At 44.0% G+C, this 17474-nt stretch overlaps 1 protein-coding gene and 4 pseudogenes across 2 annotated transcripts in view; 3 read left to right on the top strand and 2 right to left on the bottom strand.

Annotated features, from left to right (window-relative positions):
• Window positions 1-7116, top strand: part of TEKT1 (tektin 1) — a 105425-nt gene extending 98309 nt beyond the window's left edge. For both annotated transcript variants that reach the window (XM_063956133.1, XM_063956132.1), the window contains exon 8: window positions 6410-7116. In XM_063956133.1, coding sequence (XP_063812203.1) covers window positions 6410-6569 — 160 coding nt within the window. In that variant the 3' untranslated portion in view covers window positions 6570-7116. The remainder of the gene's footprint in view (window positions 1-6409) is intronic.
• A 3032-nt stretch (window positions 7117-10148) lies between these two features.
• On the bottom strand, window positions 10149-10266 carry LOC135052701 (5S ribosomal RNA; annotated as a pseudogene).
• A 122-nt stretch (window positions 10267-10388) lies between these two features.
• LOC135052669 (5S ribosomal RNA) lies at window positions 10389-10506 on the bottom strand (annotated as a pseudogene).
• Window positions 10507-14924: 4418 nt separating this feature from the next.
• Window positions 14925-15042, top strand: LOC135052670 (5S ribosomal RNA; annotated as a pseudogene).
• Window positions 15043-15164: 122 nt separating this feature from the next.
• LOC135052706 (5S ribosomal RNA) lies at window positions 15165-15282 on the top strand (annotated as a pseudogene).
• The last annotated feature ends 2192 nt before the right edge of the window (window positions 15283-17474 follow it).

A 17474-nucleotide genomic window follows, 5' to 3' on the forward strand; every position in this document is an offset into this window, starting at 1 on the left:
CTAGTAGGTCCCTGCGGACCCGTCAATGGACATGTGATGCTGACTCAAAGAGACATATGGAGGCTTTACCTTACAAGGGTGAAGTTTTATTTGGGGAGGGCCTCGCGGACCTGGTTTCCACAGCTACCGCGGGTAAGTCGTCTTTTTTGCCTTACGTTCCCCCACAGGATAAGGAAACACCCCAATAACACATGCAGTCCTTTCGGTCACGTAAGTTCAGAAAGGGGCGTGGCTTTCTTTCTTCGCCAGAGGTAGAGGTAGAGGGAAAAGAACACCGCCTACGGCTTGTTCACAGGAAAAATGTCCTCCCCTGCGTCTACCAAATCAGTCAAAGAGGTGCTTCCACACCGATTTTCAAATCGGCCTTGCCAGCTACTTCCCCGAAGAGGAAAATAGTTTTGGCTGCCATACTAAAGCTGTGTCAACAGCAAGTGATTATCATGGTTCCCCTAGTGCAACAGGGAAAAGGGTTTTATTCAACCCTATTTGTGGTCCCAAAGCCGGATGGCTCGGTCAGACCAATTCTGAATCTAAAATCCCTAAACCTATATTTAAAGAGGTTCAAATTCAAGATGGAATCTCTCAGGGCAAGGATATCCAGCCTGGAAAGGGGGGGATTTTATGGTGTCACTAGACATAAAGAATGCATACCTTCATGTCCCCTTATATCCTCTTCATCGGGCGTACCTAAGATTCGCTGTACAGGATTGTCATTACCAGTTTCAGACGTGGCCGTTTGGGCTTTCCACGGCCCCGAGAATTTTCACCAAGGTAATGGCGGAAATGATGGTGCTCCTGCGCAAGCAAGGGGTCACAAGTATCACATACTTGGACGATCTCCTGATAAAAGCGAGTTCAAGGGAACAGTTATTAAAAAGCGTGTCGCTCTCCCTGAGAGTACTACAACAGCACAGCTGGATTCTAAATCTACCAAAGTCGCAGTTGGTTCCGACAACTCGGCTGTCTTTTTTGGGCATGATTCTGGATACGGAAAAACAAAGGTTTTTTTTCTCCCAGTGGAAAAAGCCCAGGAACTCCAGAACATGATCAAAGACCTGTTAAAGCCAAAAAGAGTGTCAGTTCATCAATGCACTCGAGTATTGGGAAAGATGGTGGCGGCCTACGAGGCCATTCCATTCGGCAGGTTCCATGCAAGGACTTTTCAGTGGGACCTTCTGGACAAGTGGTCAGGGTCCCATCTGCAGATACATCGGAAGATACCCGGTCCCCCAGGGCCAGGGTCTCTCTCCTGTGGTGGCTCCAGAGTACTCCTCTTCTAGAGGGTCGCAGGTTCGGCATTCAAGATTGGGTTCTTGTGACCACGGACGCGAGCCTCCGAGGATGGGGAGCAGTCACACAGGGAAACAATATCCAGGGAATATGGTCAAGCCAGGAGGCTTGTCTACACATCAATGTGCTGGAATTGAGTGCCATATACAACGGCCTCCGACAGGCGGAGAATCTTCTTTGCAACCTACCTGTTCTGATACAGTCAGACAACGTCACAGCCGGGGCGCATGTAAACTGCCAGGGCGGGACAAAAAGCAGAGCAGCAATGGCAGAAGCCACCAGGATTCTTCGCTGGGCGGAAAATCATGTAACTGGGAAGCAGACTTCCTCAGCAGACACGATCTCCATCCAGGAGAGTGGGGACTTCATCAAGAAGTCTTTGCAGAGGTGACAAGTCGTTGGGGACTTCCTTAAATAGACATGATGGCGTCACGCCTCAACAGAAAGCTTCGGACGTATTGTTCCAGGTCAAGGGACCCTCAGGCAGTGGCAGTGGACGCCCTGGTGACACCGTGGGGGTTTCAGTCGGTCTCTGTGTTCCCTCCACTTCCTCTCATCTCAAGGATATTGAGAATCATAAGACGAACAAGCGTGCAGACAATACTCGTTATTCCAGATTGGCCTCGAAGGGCCTGGTATTCAGATCTTCAGGAAATGCTCTCAGAAGATCCGTGGCCTCTTCCTCTCCAGGAGGACCTGAAACTACTGGGGCCCTGTGTGTTCCAAGACTTACCGTGGTTACGTTTGACGGCATGGCGGTTGAACACCAAATCCTAGCTAGGAAAGGTATTCCGGATGAAGGCGTCACTACTCTTATTACAGCTAGGAAGGAGGTAACGGCGAAACACTATCACCGTATCTGGAGAAACTATGTGTCTTGGTGAGAAGCCAGGAATGCCCTACGGATGATCTTCAACTGGGTGGTTTTCTCCATTTTCTGCAGTCAAATGTGGATATGGGCCTGAAGTTAGGCTCCATTAAGATGCAGATTTCGGCCTTATCTATATTCTTTCAGAAGGAGTTGGCTTCTCTCCCAGAAGTCCAGACTTTTGTAAAGGGAGTGTTGCACATCCAACCTCCTTTTGTGCCTCCGGCGGCACCGTGGGACCTTAACGTGGTGTTACAGTTCCTTAAATCACAGTGATTTGAACCTCTTCAATCAGTTGAATTGAAGTTTCTCACTTGTCTTACAAGAGCCCCTATCTGATTTTCCATGCGGATAGAGCAGAGTTGAGGACTCGTCCTCATTTTCTGCCTAAGGTGGTTTCGTCATTTCATATGAACCAACCTATTGTGGTGCCTGTGGCTACGGGTGCCTTTGAGGATTCCAAGTCCCTTGATGTAGTCAGGGCCTTAAAGATTTATATAGCCAGAGCGGCTAGGGTTAGGAAAACAGAAGCACTGTTTGTCCTGTATGCAGCCAACAAGGTTGGCGCTCCTGCGTCTAAGCAGACTATTGCTCGCTGGATCTGCAACACGATTCCGCAGGCTCATTCTACGACTGGATTGCCGGTTCCAAAATTCGGTAAAGGCCCATTCCACTAGGAAGGTGGGCTCTTCTTGGGCGGCTGCCCGAGGCGTCTCGGCATTACAGCTTTGCCGAGCTGCTACTTGGTCGGGTTCAAACACTTTTGCAAAATTCTACAAGTTTGATACCCTGGCTGATGAGGACCTCATGTTTGCTCAATCAGTGCTGCAGAGTCATCCACACTCTCCCGCCCGGTCTGGAGCTTTGGTATAAACCCCATGGTCCTTACGGAGTCCCCAGCATCATCTAGGACGTAAGAGAAAATAAGATTTTAAACCTACCAGTGGATCTTTTTCTCCTAGTCCGTAGAGGATGCTGGGCGCCCGTCCCAGTGCGGGCAAATTTTGCAAGGCTTGTATATAGTTGTTGCTTACATAAGGGCTATGTTACAGTTGAGATCAGTCTCTGGCTGATGCTGTTTTGTTCATGCTGTTAACTGGTTTAGTATATACCATGTTGTACGGTGTGTATGGTGTGGGCTGGTATGTATCTCGCCCTTAGATTAACAAAAATCCTTTCCTCGTACTGTCAGTCTCCTCTGGGCACAGTCCTAACTGAGGTCTGGAGGAGGGGCATAGAGGGAGGAGCCAGTGCACACTCATTCTAAAGTCTTAGAATGCCCATGTCTCCTGCGGAGCCGTCTATACTCCATGGTCCTTACGGAGTCCCCAGCATCCTCTACGGACTAGGAGAAAAAGATTTACCGGTAGGTTTAAAATCTTATTTTTTTTTTATATATATAGATTTCAGATATAAGTACTTAACCAACCTATTTCCAGTCAGGAGAGGATAGTGTCTCAATTATCAGAGGTTAACCTGTCACTTGAATTAAACATTGCCGAACCTCTCAGAGAGCAATAGGAGGAAAGAAGAGATAGATATTTTGACTCTTAAATGCATTAAATGAAAGCTAAATAGTCAGCAACTGCTTATCTGCTGTGTAAAGGGTACCGACAGCTCTCCCAGTTACCTTAAGTGTTGTGCAAAAATATTTAGCTTTTTACCTCAAAGTAGGAGCCCTAAGGAGAGTGAGAAGCTAAGCAAGGAGACCTAGGGCCATTTGGAATAGAGTCAGCCTATCCCTGCAAACCTTACATATTTAATATACAGCGGGCGGAGCTTGGACTGTCGTCCCAGCATTTACAGCACTGAGCAGGGCAGCATCAGAGGTGGGAAAGGGCAGAGAAGGAGACGGATTATTCTCCTCAGCACCAGCCTTTTGACAGCATCAATCCAGGGAAGGCCCGCCCAGAGATGCAGCCTGACAAAGGTTGGCAGCGGCAGGCGGAGCATGTCCTGCTGTAAGTCTAATTGCTGGTCTTCTGTGATAAACTAACCAGTTAACTTCAGGTATATCCCATTGTCCAGAAAATAAGACACAGAGACTACAGATTCCCATACAATAAAATATGTTTATTGTTTTGGTGTGTTCTCGGGCGGTTTCATGGAGGGGCACTTTGATGCTACCAGTTCTCAACGACATCCTACCACAAGTGAGCCTATTTTAAAAGCAGTATTAAATTATCTTTCTCTTTGTGATTATACTTGCAATTCCGTAGCGAAGCACGGGTATTCAGCTAGTCATTTTATATAGTGTACTTGATAATCAGGCTTATACTGATTGGCTGCTTTGGACAACTTCTCCACTATTTTCACTGCTTGATGCATTGCATCGTAAACACAAGATATTTTATGAGCAGCCCTCTTTTTAAGCGGCCCCAAGCTGAAATAATTGCCCTTCCCTGTCTATATACTTAATTCAATGTTATGCATATAGAACATAGTTGCTGACTTTCTGACTGCTGTCTCCTGGAGGGAGCAGCCAGGTTGATTCAGGGGGGATGTCACAACTGGCCGACAAATTCTCCAGATACTTCAATCTGAAAATCCCCATCAGTGACTTATAGTTACCTCAGCACGTGCTGTTAATCAAACACGGTAACTGCCACCAGCAAAGGATGTACTGATAAGTCCTTTGCGGCTACCTGCATACAGAATTTTTAATTGCACACTCACACTTTGGTATGTAGCTTTGACCTCAAAGGCTCGCAAATTCACCAGGAGACATGGTGCATACGCTAGATTAAGGTTTTTTAATCCGAAAAATACTGGTTTAATTACAAAAAAGATAATATTACAAGTATGTAGAACAGGTTACACAGCAAACAATCTAAAAAAAATGAAAACGGATGAATGTAAGAAAACCAGAGTCATAACATCACTTAAGTTAGAGAACTCAACTGTCATGATGGAGCCACTGGCAGCATTGGGCATACCTCTAGATGCTGTGGCTCTCCTTCGGTAAATGCATGCTTAACACTCAGGGAAGATCTTAGTTAGCCCCTTCATTGTTGCCACACCCTCCGTCATTGTGGCCACACCCTCCGGCTCACCAAACCCGATGTGTCCCCGGCGCCGCAGGGAGATGCTGTGCGCCCGCTGAGATTGTGTTACCAGCAGGCACCCGTCTCACTCTCTATAGCGGAAGCCAGCGGCAGGAGGTCAGTACTGAGCTCTGGCTTCTGGCGCTGTCACTGTGCGCTATGGGATAAACGTCATGACTTCTCTCCCATAGTGCCGAGGAGCGGGTGCCAAAAGAGGTCTGCAGCGGTCTGGAAGCGGGAGCGGGGCTCGGTGATTATTGTTTTCTTCCTTAGTGTAGCGGCGCATCTACTGGGGGCAAACTACTGGGGGGGGCATTACTACTTGGGGGGCATCTACTGGGGGGCATTACTACTGGGGGGGCATCTACAGGGGGCAAACTATTGGGGGGTATTACTACTGGGGGGGGGCAAACTACTGGGGGCATTACTACTGGGGGGGCATCTACTGGGGGCAAACTACTGGGGGGCATTACTACTGAGGAGTATCTACTGGGGGCAAACTACTCGGGGACATTATTACTGGGGGCCAACTACAAGGGGGCAAGCTACTGGGGGCAAACTACAAGGGGGCAAGCTACTGGGGGCAAACTACAAGGGGCAAGCTGCTTCTGGGGCAAACTAGAAAGGGGCTAACTACTGGGGGCAAACTACAGGAGGGCATTACTAGTGGGGGCATAACTACAGGGGCATTACTACTGGGGGCGTAACTACAGGGGCATTACTACTTGGGGGCAAACTACAGGGAGGCTAAACTACTGGGGGCCTAGTTAGCCCCTTCCAACAGCACAGCCCCCACCCTCTTGTTTAAACTATTTTGTTGCTGGGGGTAAAGGGAAAGGGGGGGTTAGCATAAATGTCACAGAGGGGGGTGCGTTATATATGGGTGTTGTTGCAGAGTTATGCAGTTTAGGAGGCTGTGCAGGTGCGTGGTTGCATGATCTCGTCATTGTGGCCACACACCCTGTTATACAATGCAGAGATAACTGGCATTGTAAACTGAGGGGGCGTGGCTACAATGACGCAATCCAGTATGAATCTCGTCATCGCCCACTGGATCCTCAGCAGTGGGTGGAGGCGAAATGCGGGAGATTTGCCCACCCTTCTTGGTGGCTGGCAATGCCACCTGATTTTTGGGAGTCTCTTGACAGTTCCGGGAGAGAAAGACAGTATTATATAGAATCTAACCTCTGATTTGATCTCTTTTCAGACTACGTCAAACTCTGAGCCAGGCAGAAGCTGAGCTAAAAGGCCTGAACCGTAACCAACTCTCCCTGGAGGAGGAGATCCAGGTTAAGGAAAATACCCTATACATCGATGAAGTAATATGTATGCAGCTGAGAGAAGCCATTTCAATCAACAACTTCTAAGTTTTGTTATACCACAATATGTAATAGTCAGGAATTGGAACATATGACTTCTGTACAGTTTCAAGTCTATTTTAAACATATTCTATAGCAGTGGTTCCCACACTGATTGTCAGGGTGCCACGGGTTGGTGGTCCAGGACCGAAACAAATTATTTATGGTCAGTGTGATAAGCAAAACTAGTGCTGGTGGCCGCTAATCATAAAATATGTGAACAAACATCCCTGTCCATCACCACATAATTGAACATAAGAGTAACAGGTAAGCACAGTTGACTTAATATAATCATTTTTTCTGAATTTCTCAATAAACTGTTGGCCTAGGGGTGCCGTGATATAAATGTCGATAGCCTAGGGGGCTGCGATTCAAGAAAGTTTGAGAACCACTGCTGTATAGTAAAGGCAACATCAATAAATATTGAAATTCACTGTATCATATGGAAAGACCTGGAACTGGAGAAAACTGAAGGTGACTGTAGTTCCTCTACAAATGTATCTGATATTGTGGTATGTTATGGAAGGTTCATAAAGAATAAAAAACATGCATTATACCCCTCTGACATGTTTACAGTTCATTATGAGGGTCAAGGAGTCTTTAAAGTAGGATAAAGTATTCTTACGGTTATTCTTTTATGTTTGGAGAGAGTGGGGATATGACCTTCCAGCTATGACAGACTGGTTTAAATTTTGTACTCCAAAATGTTTCCCTTTTATTATTTATTACCAGTTTTTTATATAACGCACACATATTCTGCAGCGCTTTACATAGAATATTTGGCCATTCACTGCCCTAGTGGAGCTTACAATCTATATTTCCTTACCACATGTACACGCACACACATTTACGCTAGGGATAATTTTGTTTGGGGACAATTAACCTACCAGTATATTTTTGAACTGTGGGAGGAAACCGAAGTACCCAAAGGAATCCCATGCAAGCATGGGGAGAATATACAAATTACACAGTGTTGGCCATAGTGGGAGTTGAACCCATGACCTCAGTGCTGTGCGGCAGTAATGCTAACCATTACCCCACCCGTGCTGCCTTTTCCATTGAATGCAAGCTCCACTTTACTTTCATTAATTTCCCACCACCATCAACACAATATCATTCTCTTTAACCATCGATGACTGGCAACTAAGCAGTAGATGACCATCAATGGTTTCCACAACTGATGGAAACCCTGTGCTTTCAGTGATTGGCCTGTGGGGTGGGACTTTGTGGATGTTGGGGCGGAGCAATGCACTGTGTCCCAGCATCTCATAAAGAAAAATAAATAAATTTGGTCATGCCTTGCCATTGATGGAAGGAAACCATCTGGCTCACCATTGATGGCAAAAGTATTCTACATCGGCCATAAACCATCAATGATTTTAATACCTACCATACCTACCATTAATACCTACCATACCCTACCATAAAACCATCTCCTGTAATTCTTTATCCTTCTCGCTTCTTGTCTAATATGCTTGCAGAAATCAAAGGAGGGTCTAATCCTGATACCATACACAACTACTCTGGGTTATTAATAGACTGATCATGAACATTGTGTGTAGCAAGGCACCTGTGTACCCTGGTCTAGCACCCCCGCCATACATAGAGTCACACAGCAAGTGCCAAGGGAGTAGCAGAGAAGCAGAAAGGTGGCTAATACGTCCTGCAGCTTTACTTGCTGTGTGGTACTTACCCAGGTACACTGCTAGGTAGAAGAGGGTGGCAGAGTGCCTTCTAGCTAGTGACTGTGCCACACACTCAGCCAGGGCCAGTTCTAGACTTTTTGATGCTCAGGGCAAAAGTTTCCTTTGCCCCCCTACCCCCAACTTCAAAATAGGGACAGTGCGCAAAAATTTAGTGGCGTTGCTTCATGGAGAAGGTGCGTGGCCACAGAATAGTATCAATTCACATTACACCGCACACTAATGTCCGTCAGTCACATTACACCACACATTAGTACCCCTTTTATACAATATGCCATGTTAGAGCCCCTTACACACGTTACACCACAGTAGAGCAGAGCCCCTTATATACATTATGCCAGGTAGAGCCCATTATACACATTATACCAGGTAGAGCCCTTTGTACACGTTAGGCCAGGTAGAGCCCCTTTTAAACATTACACCAGGTAGAGCCCCTTTTATACATTATGCTACACAGTAATGCCCCATATACATTATGCTACACAGTAAAGCTCCTTAAATATTATTCAAAATATGGAGGCCATATTGTGATACAGTATATCTGCCTGCAAGGTTCACTAAACTGCAGAGTCCCAGACCCTGCTCTTTACCCAGGGAATTTTCTGGGTCTGCAGTGGAAAAGGGGTATAAGTAACATTTGGAAACATCCTAGTACAAAGGACCAATAACAAACCAAGTGCCTCATTCAGAGATTGCATCCACAGCAAGATCTGTGTCCATTTCCTCACATGCTGGGGACCCTGCCCAGCACAGGGCAAGGCCATCCAGTATGTATGGCGCCGCCTCACGATGCGTCCACAATTTAATTGCGGACGCATCGATTTAAGGTCAACCCCTGCCTGCGCTGTAAGGTGGTTTGCCGCCATTTTTTTTAACACTCTCGACAAGCCCGGTTTCGGCAGCCACGCCTCCGCAACGCCACCCTCTGAACATGCGCCACTGTCATTCACCTTGCAGCCACATCCTTCCAGGATGCTCTCGAAACGCCTTCCAGGATGCAGCCGCAAGGAGTAGAGTCGCGCACGCTTACTGCGGCCAGTGCACATGCGCAGACTTTCCAAATACAGACGCTGCATACAGACGCACGACTGCGTTTGGCTCTGAATTGCCCCCCAATAACATAATCAACTGGTTCCAATTACTTGCTGCACAGTCACTGAGCACTGCATATTTCTCTGCAGTATATCACAGATTAAACTCACCATAGAGTAGAGGCTTGTTATTAGTAAAAAAATAAAAAAAAAATCTCCCATTTACTGAATGATGATAAACAAACCTTTATTTTACAATGTGACCTTATAGACATATCCTTCCTACACAGGAGTACAGTTATCTAGAGAGTACTCCAGTCTCTCTCATGGAGGACAATTTTTTATCGTGCGGCTCTTTTGACAAACTGATGCAGCCAGGGGTGGATTGGGACCTGAAAGTGGCCCTGGAAAAAATTGTAGAAGTGGCCTCACATGAGCAAAACCAGAGGTATACAGTGTAACTGTTGTATGAGAAAACAAGAGAAAAGACAAAATGCCCTTGTGTGGAAGCACTCTTTGGGTAAAATATGAAAAAAATGAATGAAAAAAAGTGAATGGAGCGAATGTATGTATGTTAGAGGTGAGGACCCTTTCGTTGTCCTTCCTCTATGGAATTGGATAAAACGTAACTTTTAATGATGATCTATAGAAAATTTCACTGAAGGTGAACAAAGAAGAATAAACATAAAATCTAGATTGCCATTGTACCAAATAAGGTTCTAGATATGGCAGGTGAAAATTTTTTTTGTGGTTGTTGTATTATTGTTGATAATAAACAATATGTACAGGTCACAGAAAGGATCGGATTGTAAGATAAGCTTAAAAATTGATATTGGATTGCCTGAAAGAAAAACGGCCCACAGCACCTAGTATTCCCTGGAGGTCTCCCATCCACGTACTAACCAGGCTATACCTGCTTAGCTTCCAAGATCGGACGTGTTCGGGCGCATTCAGGATAGTATGGCCGTGGGCCGATTGTATCAGGAATTACTGGTGATGTTTTGTGCTGATTGGAAAAAATGGTCTGAGTATTCAGCTGGAAGGCTGTGAGATTGTGGGGGAAATGTTCTTAAATGTGATCTCCTGGAAAAAGAGGCCCACAGCACCTAGTATTCCCTGGCGGTCTCCCATCCATGTACTAACCAGGCCATACCTGCTTAGCTTCCAAGATCAGACGTGATCGGGCGTATTCAGGATAGTATGGCCGTGGGCCGTTTGTTTCTGGAGATAAGTAAACAATTGTCAGGTTTAAAAGTATGTGTAGATGGTAATTGACCACAATTCCCTAGGATTGATCCTAGGGAATAGTGATTTGGAAGCAAAAACCAAAGTTATTGTTCCCACTGAAGGGTAAGGGGTGCTGCTGGTGACCAGCAAAGTGATAATTAAATGAGCCTGCAGCAAGATAATCTGGAAAAAAGTGTTTTAGGTGTTAAACAAAAAAAGAGGTTTGCTGCTGTACTAAAAGTACCTATCTAAAGGTTTTCATGCTATAAATAGCAAATATTTATGATCAGATATAATTAAATTAATAACAGCTGAAAAAAAACATGTATTCCTGTTTAACCAAGAGTGTAATGGTTAACAAGGCAGTTATTGATTAACTGCAAATAGGTTCAATCCTAGAGATAGTAACAGCTGAGAGAAAACCATGTATTTCTGTGTTGACCAAGATTGTAATGGCTGACAAGGCAGTTATTGATTAACTGCAATTAGGTTCAATCCTGGAGATATTAACAAAGCAAGCACTTAGATTATTGGTCCCAATGGGGGGGTCTGATGCGTTGTTGAAATGCCGACACAATGTTTGTAGTTGTCACTACCTATTAAGTTTGTCTGCTGTAAATAGCCTGTAATCAGATAAATCTACAGAAGATTGATTAAATTAGCGCAGCAGAGAAAACAGTCTTTTTTGTCCATATATGACAACTTAAAAAGCTTATAGTACATGTCCTTGATCAATTAATTGAATAGATTCAATCCTGAATGAAAAAGTACGGAGCATAAAGTAACGTTGCTGGACCCAAATTAAGGGTCTGAAGCGCTGTTAGAAAAACGGACACAATGTTAAAGATTAAATGTTACCACTTCCAGTGATGTAGATATCCTTTGGAGAAAGATGGCTGTAGTTTGATTGAGAATCGTGTCCGTGCCCTGTGTTCTGTGACCGTGCGGCCGCCCGTTCCGGAGAGGGCGAAGCCGCGATGACGTCACTGAATGGACGTCAGAATCCGACGTACGTTTCACCTGTGAGCTAGGCTTGTTCACGGAAGCCCTGTGCTCTCTGTCCGCCTGCTCTCCATATAAATAGGATGCACGGAGGAGTTGATTGCAATTAGATGTAGTGCAGCTGAATTTATTAGAGATCGTAAATGGGATTACTTGGGGTAAAGGAAGTTTAGTATTCTGGAAGAAGTAATCAATATATTAAATAGCATACTGGAGCTTAGGTGTGGTGGACTGAATAGTCCGTGCAGACAAATTGGATGATTTTGTTATCCTAGAGACATATTGATAATTTTAAACTGTGTATTGTGACACATATGCATGGATCTGAGCTATGAAGTCAAAATATCGCAAAGATTGGTTGAACATTGGATTGTGAGAAAATAAGAGGTTAAATATTGTTAAATGATGTGAAAAATGAATAAACGTTGGCATATACTTGTGCATGAAGAATTAATGGAAAATGTGTGAACTAATATATATGGAAACCATTGTATCCATATGTGAGAATATATGTGAGAATGTATTGACAAATTTATGTATTAAATTTAATACTAAATTGGGTAAAAGAAAAATAAATATGAAATAATGAAATATAATATGATATGAAATAAATGAAATGAAAAAATGGATAATAGAAAAATATAAAATTATATAAAAATAGGAATAAAAATAAAAATGAAAATTATGAAATATAATAAAATAATAATGGATATAAGATGAAATATAAATTGATAGCATGATTGAAGCGGTGGACTAATGATAATGAGATTGACTGGTGGGATTGGGTGATAAGTAGCAAAAGTGGGGGTGCGAAAAGCGTGATGAAGAGGTAGCAGAAGTGGGGGAGAAGAAGGGGGGGAAAATTTGGAATGTGGATGGAAAAAGGGGGGGGGGGTTTGGGGTTGTGGGGGTGTTGGGGGTTGGGGTTGGAGGTTTGGGAAAGGTTTTGTGCTGGGACTGTGGTGCCTGTGTGAGGTCTGGAGGTTATGTGATGTTGTGTGAATGCATGGTGGTTGGCCAATCTGTGAGAAAAAGTGAAGGAAAAGGGAATGGAAATGGGGATAAATGGTGGATGAGGGAATGGGGTGGGATATTGAAAGGAGGAAAGAAGGGGGAAAATGGGGTGGAAACAGAAGAGAGAAAAGTGAATGGTGGCAGTGAGAGTATGTAGAGTTTGAATGGCGAACGATGAGTGAGGACTCTGCTATTTTGAGTTAATGAATTAGTAAGTGAATGTGTGAACAGTGATGAAGAGTAAATCTAATTTGGAGGAAGGGTGACCTTGGAGGATAATGAGTGAGTGAATGAGTAGGAGGGCTGTTTGTGGGTGATTGAAGTGAGTGGAGGAATGATTGTTGGAAATGAAGATTGGAAGGGAGGCAAGGGAGGAAAAAGGAAGAGAATTGGGAGGGAGGGGGGGGGGTGTTGTGGGGGGGGGGGGGGAAGAAAAGGGGGAAGATGGACTGGGAAAGGAGAAAGGGAAAAAGGGGGAGGGAAGGGGAAAGGAAATTTATTGGGGAGAGAGGGAGGGAGACTGGGAAATTGAAATATGTAAAGAAGTGATGACGCTTTTCGCACCCCCACTTTTGCTACTTATCACCCAATCCCACCAGTCAATCTTATTATCATTAGTCCACCGCTTCAATCATGCTATCAATTTATATTTCATCTTATAACCATTATTATTTTATTATATTTCATAATTTTCATTTTTATTTTATTCCTATTTTTATATAATTTTATATTTTTCTATTATCCATTTTTTCATTTCATTTATTTCATATCATATTATATTTCATTATTTCATATTTATTTTTCTTTTACCCAATTTAGTATTAAATTTAATACATAAATTTGTCAATACATTCTCACATATATTCTCACATATGGATACAATGGTTTCCATATATATTAGTTCACACATTTTCCATTAATTCTTCATGCACAAGTATATGCCAACGTTTATTCATTTTTCACATCATTTAACAATATTTAACCTCTTATTTTCTCACAATCCAATGTTCAACCAATCTTTGCGATATTTTGACTTCATAGCTCAGATCCATGCATATGTGTCACAATACACAGTTTAAAATTATCAATATGTCTCTAGGATAACAAAATCATCCAATTTGTCTGCACGGACTATTCAGTCCACCACACCTAAGCTCCAGTATGCTATTTAATATATTGATTACTTTTTCCAGAATACTAAACTTCCTTTACCCCAAGTAATCCCATTTACGATCTCTAATAAATTCAGCTGCACTACATCTAATTGCAATCAACTCCTCCGTGCATCCTATTTATATGGAGAGCAGGCGGACAGAGAGCACAGGGCTTCCGTGAACAAGCCTAGCTCACAGGTGAAACGTACGTCGGATTCTGACGTCCATTCAGTGACGTCATCGCGGCTTCGCCCTCTCCGGAACGGGCGGCCGCACGGTCACAGAACACGGGGCACGGACACGATTCTCAATCAAACTACAGCCACCTTTCTCCAAAGGATATCTACATCACTGGAAGTGGTAACATTTAATCTTTAACATTGTGTCCGTTTTTCTAACAGCGCTTCAGACCCTTAATTTGGGTCCAGCAACGTTACTTTATGCTCCGTACTTTTTCATTCAGGATTGAATCTATTCAATTAATTGATCAAGGACATGTACTATAAGCTTTTTAAGTTGTCATATATGGACAAAAAAGACTGTTTTCTCTGCTGCGCTAATTTAATCAATCTTCTGTAGATTTATCTGATTACAGGCTATTTACAGCAGACAAACTTAATAGGTAGTGACAACTACAAACATTGTGTCGGCATTTCAACAACGCATCAGACCCCCCCATTGGGACCAATAATCTAAGTGCTTGCTTTGTTAATATCTCCAGGATTGAACCTAATTGCAGTTAATCAATAACTGCCTTGTCAGCCATTACAATCTTGGTCAACACAGGAATACATGGTTTTCTCTCAGCTGTTACTATCTCTAGGATTGAACCTATTTGCAGTTAATCAATAACTGCCTTGTTAACCATTACACTCTTGGTTAAACAGGAATACATGGTTTTTTTCAGCTGTTATTAATTTAATTATATCTGATCATAAATATTTGCTATTTATAGCATGAAAACCTTTAGATAGGTACTTTTAGTACAGCAGCAAATCTCTTTTTTTGTTTAACACCTAAAACACTTTTTTCCAGATTATCTTGCTGCAGGCTCATTTAATTATCACTTTGCTGGTCACCAGCAGCACCCCTTACCCTTCAGTGGGAACAATAACTTTGGTTTTTGCTTCCAAATCACTATTCCCTAGGATCAATCCTAGGGAATTGTGGTCAATTACCATCTACACATACTTTTAAACCTGACAATTGTTTACTTATCTCCAGAAACAAACGGCCCACGGCCATACTATCCTGAATACGCCCGATCACGTCTGATCTTGGAAGCTAAGCAGGTATGGCCTGGTTAGTACATGGATGGGAGACCGCCAGGGAATACTAGGTGCTGTGGGCCTCTTTTTCCAGGAGATCACATTTAAGAACATTTCCCCCACAATCTCACAGCCTTCCAGCTGAATACTCAGACCATTTTTTCCAATCAGCACAAAACATCACCAGTAATTACTGATACAATCGGCCCACGGCCATACTATCCTGAATGCGCCCGAACACGTCCGATCTTGGAAGCTAAGCAGGTATGGCCTGGTTAGTACGTGGATGGGAGACCTCCAGGGAATACTAGGTGCTGTGGGCCATTTTTCTTTCAGGCAATCCAATATCAATTTTTAAGCTTATCTTACAATCCGATCCTTTCTGTGACCTGTACATATTGTTTATTATCAACAATAATACAACAACCACAAAAATTTTTTTCACCTGCCATATCTAGAACCTTATTTGGTACAATGGCAATCTAGATTTTATGTTTATTCTTCTTTGTTCACCTTCAGTGAAATTTTCTATAGATCATCATTAAAAGTTAAGTTTTATCCAATTCCATAGAGGAAGGACAACGAAAGGGTCCTCACCTCTAACATACATACATTAGCTCCATTCACTTTTTTTCATTCATTTTTTTCATATTTTACCCAAAGAGTGCTTCCACACAAGGGCATTTTGTCTTTTCTCTTGTTTTCTCATGTAGGCTAACTACAAAATCCATGGGAGCACCGCCAAAACTCAGTACTATTTATGATTTACAATAATAGTCAACACTTTGGTACCTTATAGATATCTTTCTTTTTATCTACATTTTTTACTTTTTAAGCTGGTGCAGATCCACAACCTCGTTTTCACAGTGTAACTGTTGTGGCAGCACCACCCCTTACATGGCAAGAAATAAAACAGGCACCGCACGCTCGTTGGCACGCCGGGAATCTTCCCTGTGCGGCCTATAGCCAATCCACCCCTGGATGCAGCTCCCGCCGCACCTGACACTCACACTGTCACCCGCAGTCACCTCCCACCTTGCAGGGCTTCTGGGAGCGGTAGCGGGAGCGCATCGCGGGGAGTGGAGGCAGGAGCAAGACGTCGGAAGCGGAGGCAAGAGCAAGACTCCGGGAGTGGAGGCAGGAGCGAGACGCCAGGAGCGAGACGCAAGGAGCAGAGGCCGGAACATTAAGCAAGCACTACATCACGGCAACGCTCCCTTCCCTGTCTGACGCCAGTGCCATGAAGAAACGGCGCCTGTCCAGCCTCACTGTCCCCCGGCTCCCTGTCATGCAGATGAGGGCAGTTACCATTGACCGTAGGGGGTAGAATGGAGAGATAAAGGGGAAGGATGCTGAGAGGCAGAGTGAAGGGGGATCAGGCTAAGAGGCACAGAGTGAAGGGGGAGCAGGTAGAGGAGCACAGAGTGAAGGGGGAGCAGGCTAAGAGGCACAGAGTGAAGGGGGAGCAGGTAGAGAAACACAGAGTGAAGGGGGAGCAGGCTGAGAGGCACAGAGTGAAGAGGCAGCATCGGGCTGAGAGGCACAGAGTGAAGCGGGAGCAGGCTGAGAGGCACAGAGTGAAGATGGAGCAGGCTGAGAGGCACAGAGTGAAAGGGGGAGGCTGAGAGGCACAGAGTGAAGGGGGATCAGGCTGAGAGGCACAGAGTGAAAGGGGGCAGGCTGATAGACAGAGTGAATGGGGAGGAGGCTGAGAGGCATAGAGTGAAGGGGGCAGGCTGAGAGAATGGCATGTTTCAGTGTATTTTATGTAAATTTGTATTATTTCAGTGTTTCTCACCTAAGGTGTAACTGAAAATGGAAGTGTGACACAGGTCATGCGCCTATGAACGCCATACTGAAGGCAAGTGCACAAAAATGGGGCATGGCCTTGTGCCAGTTAGGCCACGCCCCATTTTTGCACGTGCGCCTTAGGCATGATACCGGGTTTTTGACTTGACTACAGATATTTTTCCTCTCTTAGCCTCTGACTGGTTGGCCACCCCTGCCTTAGGGGCTACTCTATCCAGTCTCCCTTTTCAACAAACAAGTTCTACATTACTACATTGCGATGCGACTTAAATAACCCCAATAAAACCTATTGTTGCCTGGGGCAAGATATAAGCATGGCCTGGGTCTTTTTTTATTATTATTATTTTTTTAATAAATAAGCAAGGCCTGAGACTTTTTTTGTTTTTAATATAATAAATAAGCAAGGCCTGTTTTTTTTTTTTTTAGTAATTAAGCAAGGACTGGGGCTTTCATTTAATATATAAGCAAAGCCTTGGACTTTAAAAAAAAATAATAATAAGCCTTTTGGACATACAGTAAAACACGGGAAATACACCTATCACATTTATCAACCTCGGAAGATCCCGGGTCTCAGTCTGAGACCCCCATTTTAAAGTACACCTAAAACCCGGGAAATTTCCGGGTCATATACGTTCACACTGCCCGGGAATTTAGGGTCGATTTAAAGAGGACGCTTTCATTTTTTGTTCACAGTAATGACATAATA

The sequence above is a fragment of the Pseudophryne corroboree genome, chromosome 2, assembly GCF_028390025.1.
Source record: "Pseudophryne corroboree isolate aPseCor3 chromosome 2, aPseCor3.hap2, whole genome shotgun sequence".
Classification (NCBI taxonomy): Eukaryota; Metazoa; Chordata; class Amphibia; order Anura; family Myobatrachidae; genus Pseudophryne; species Pseudophryne corroboree.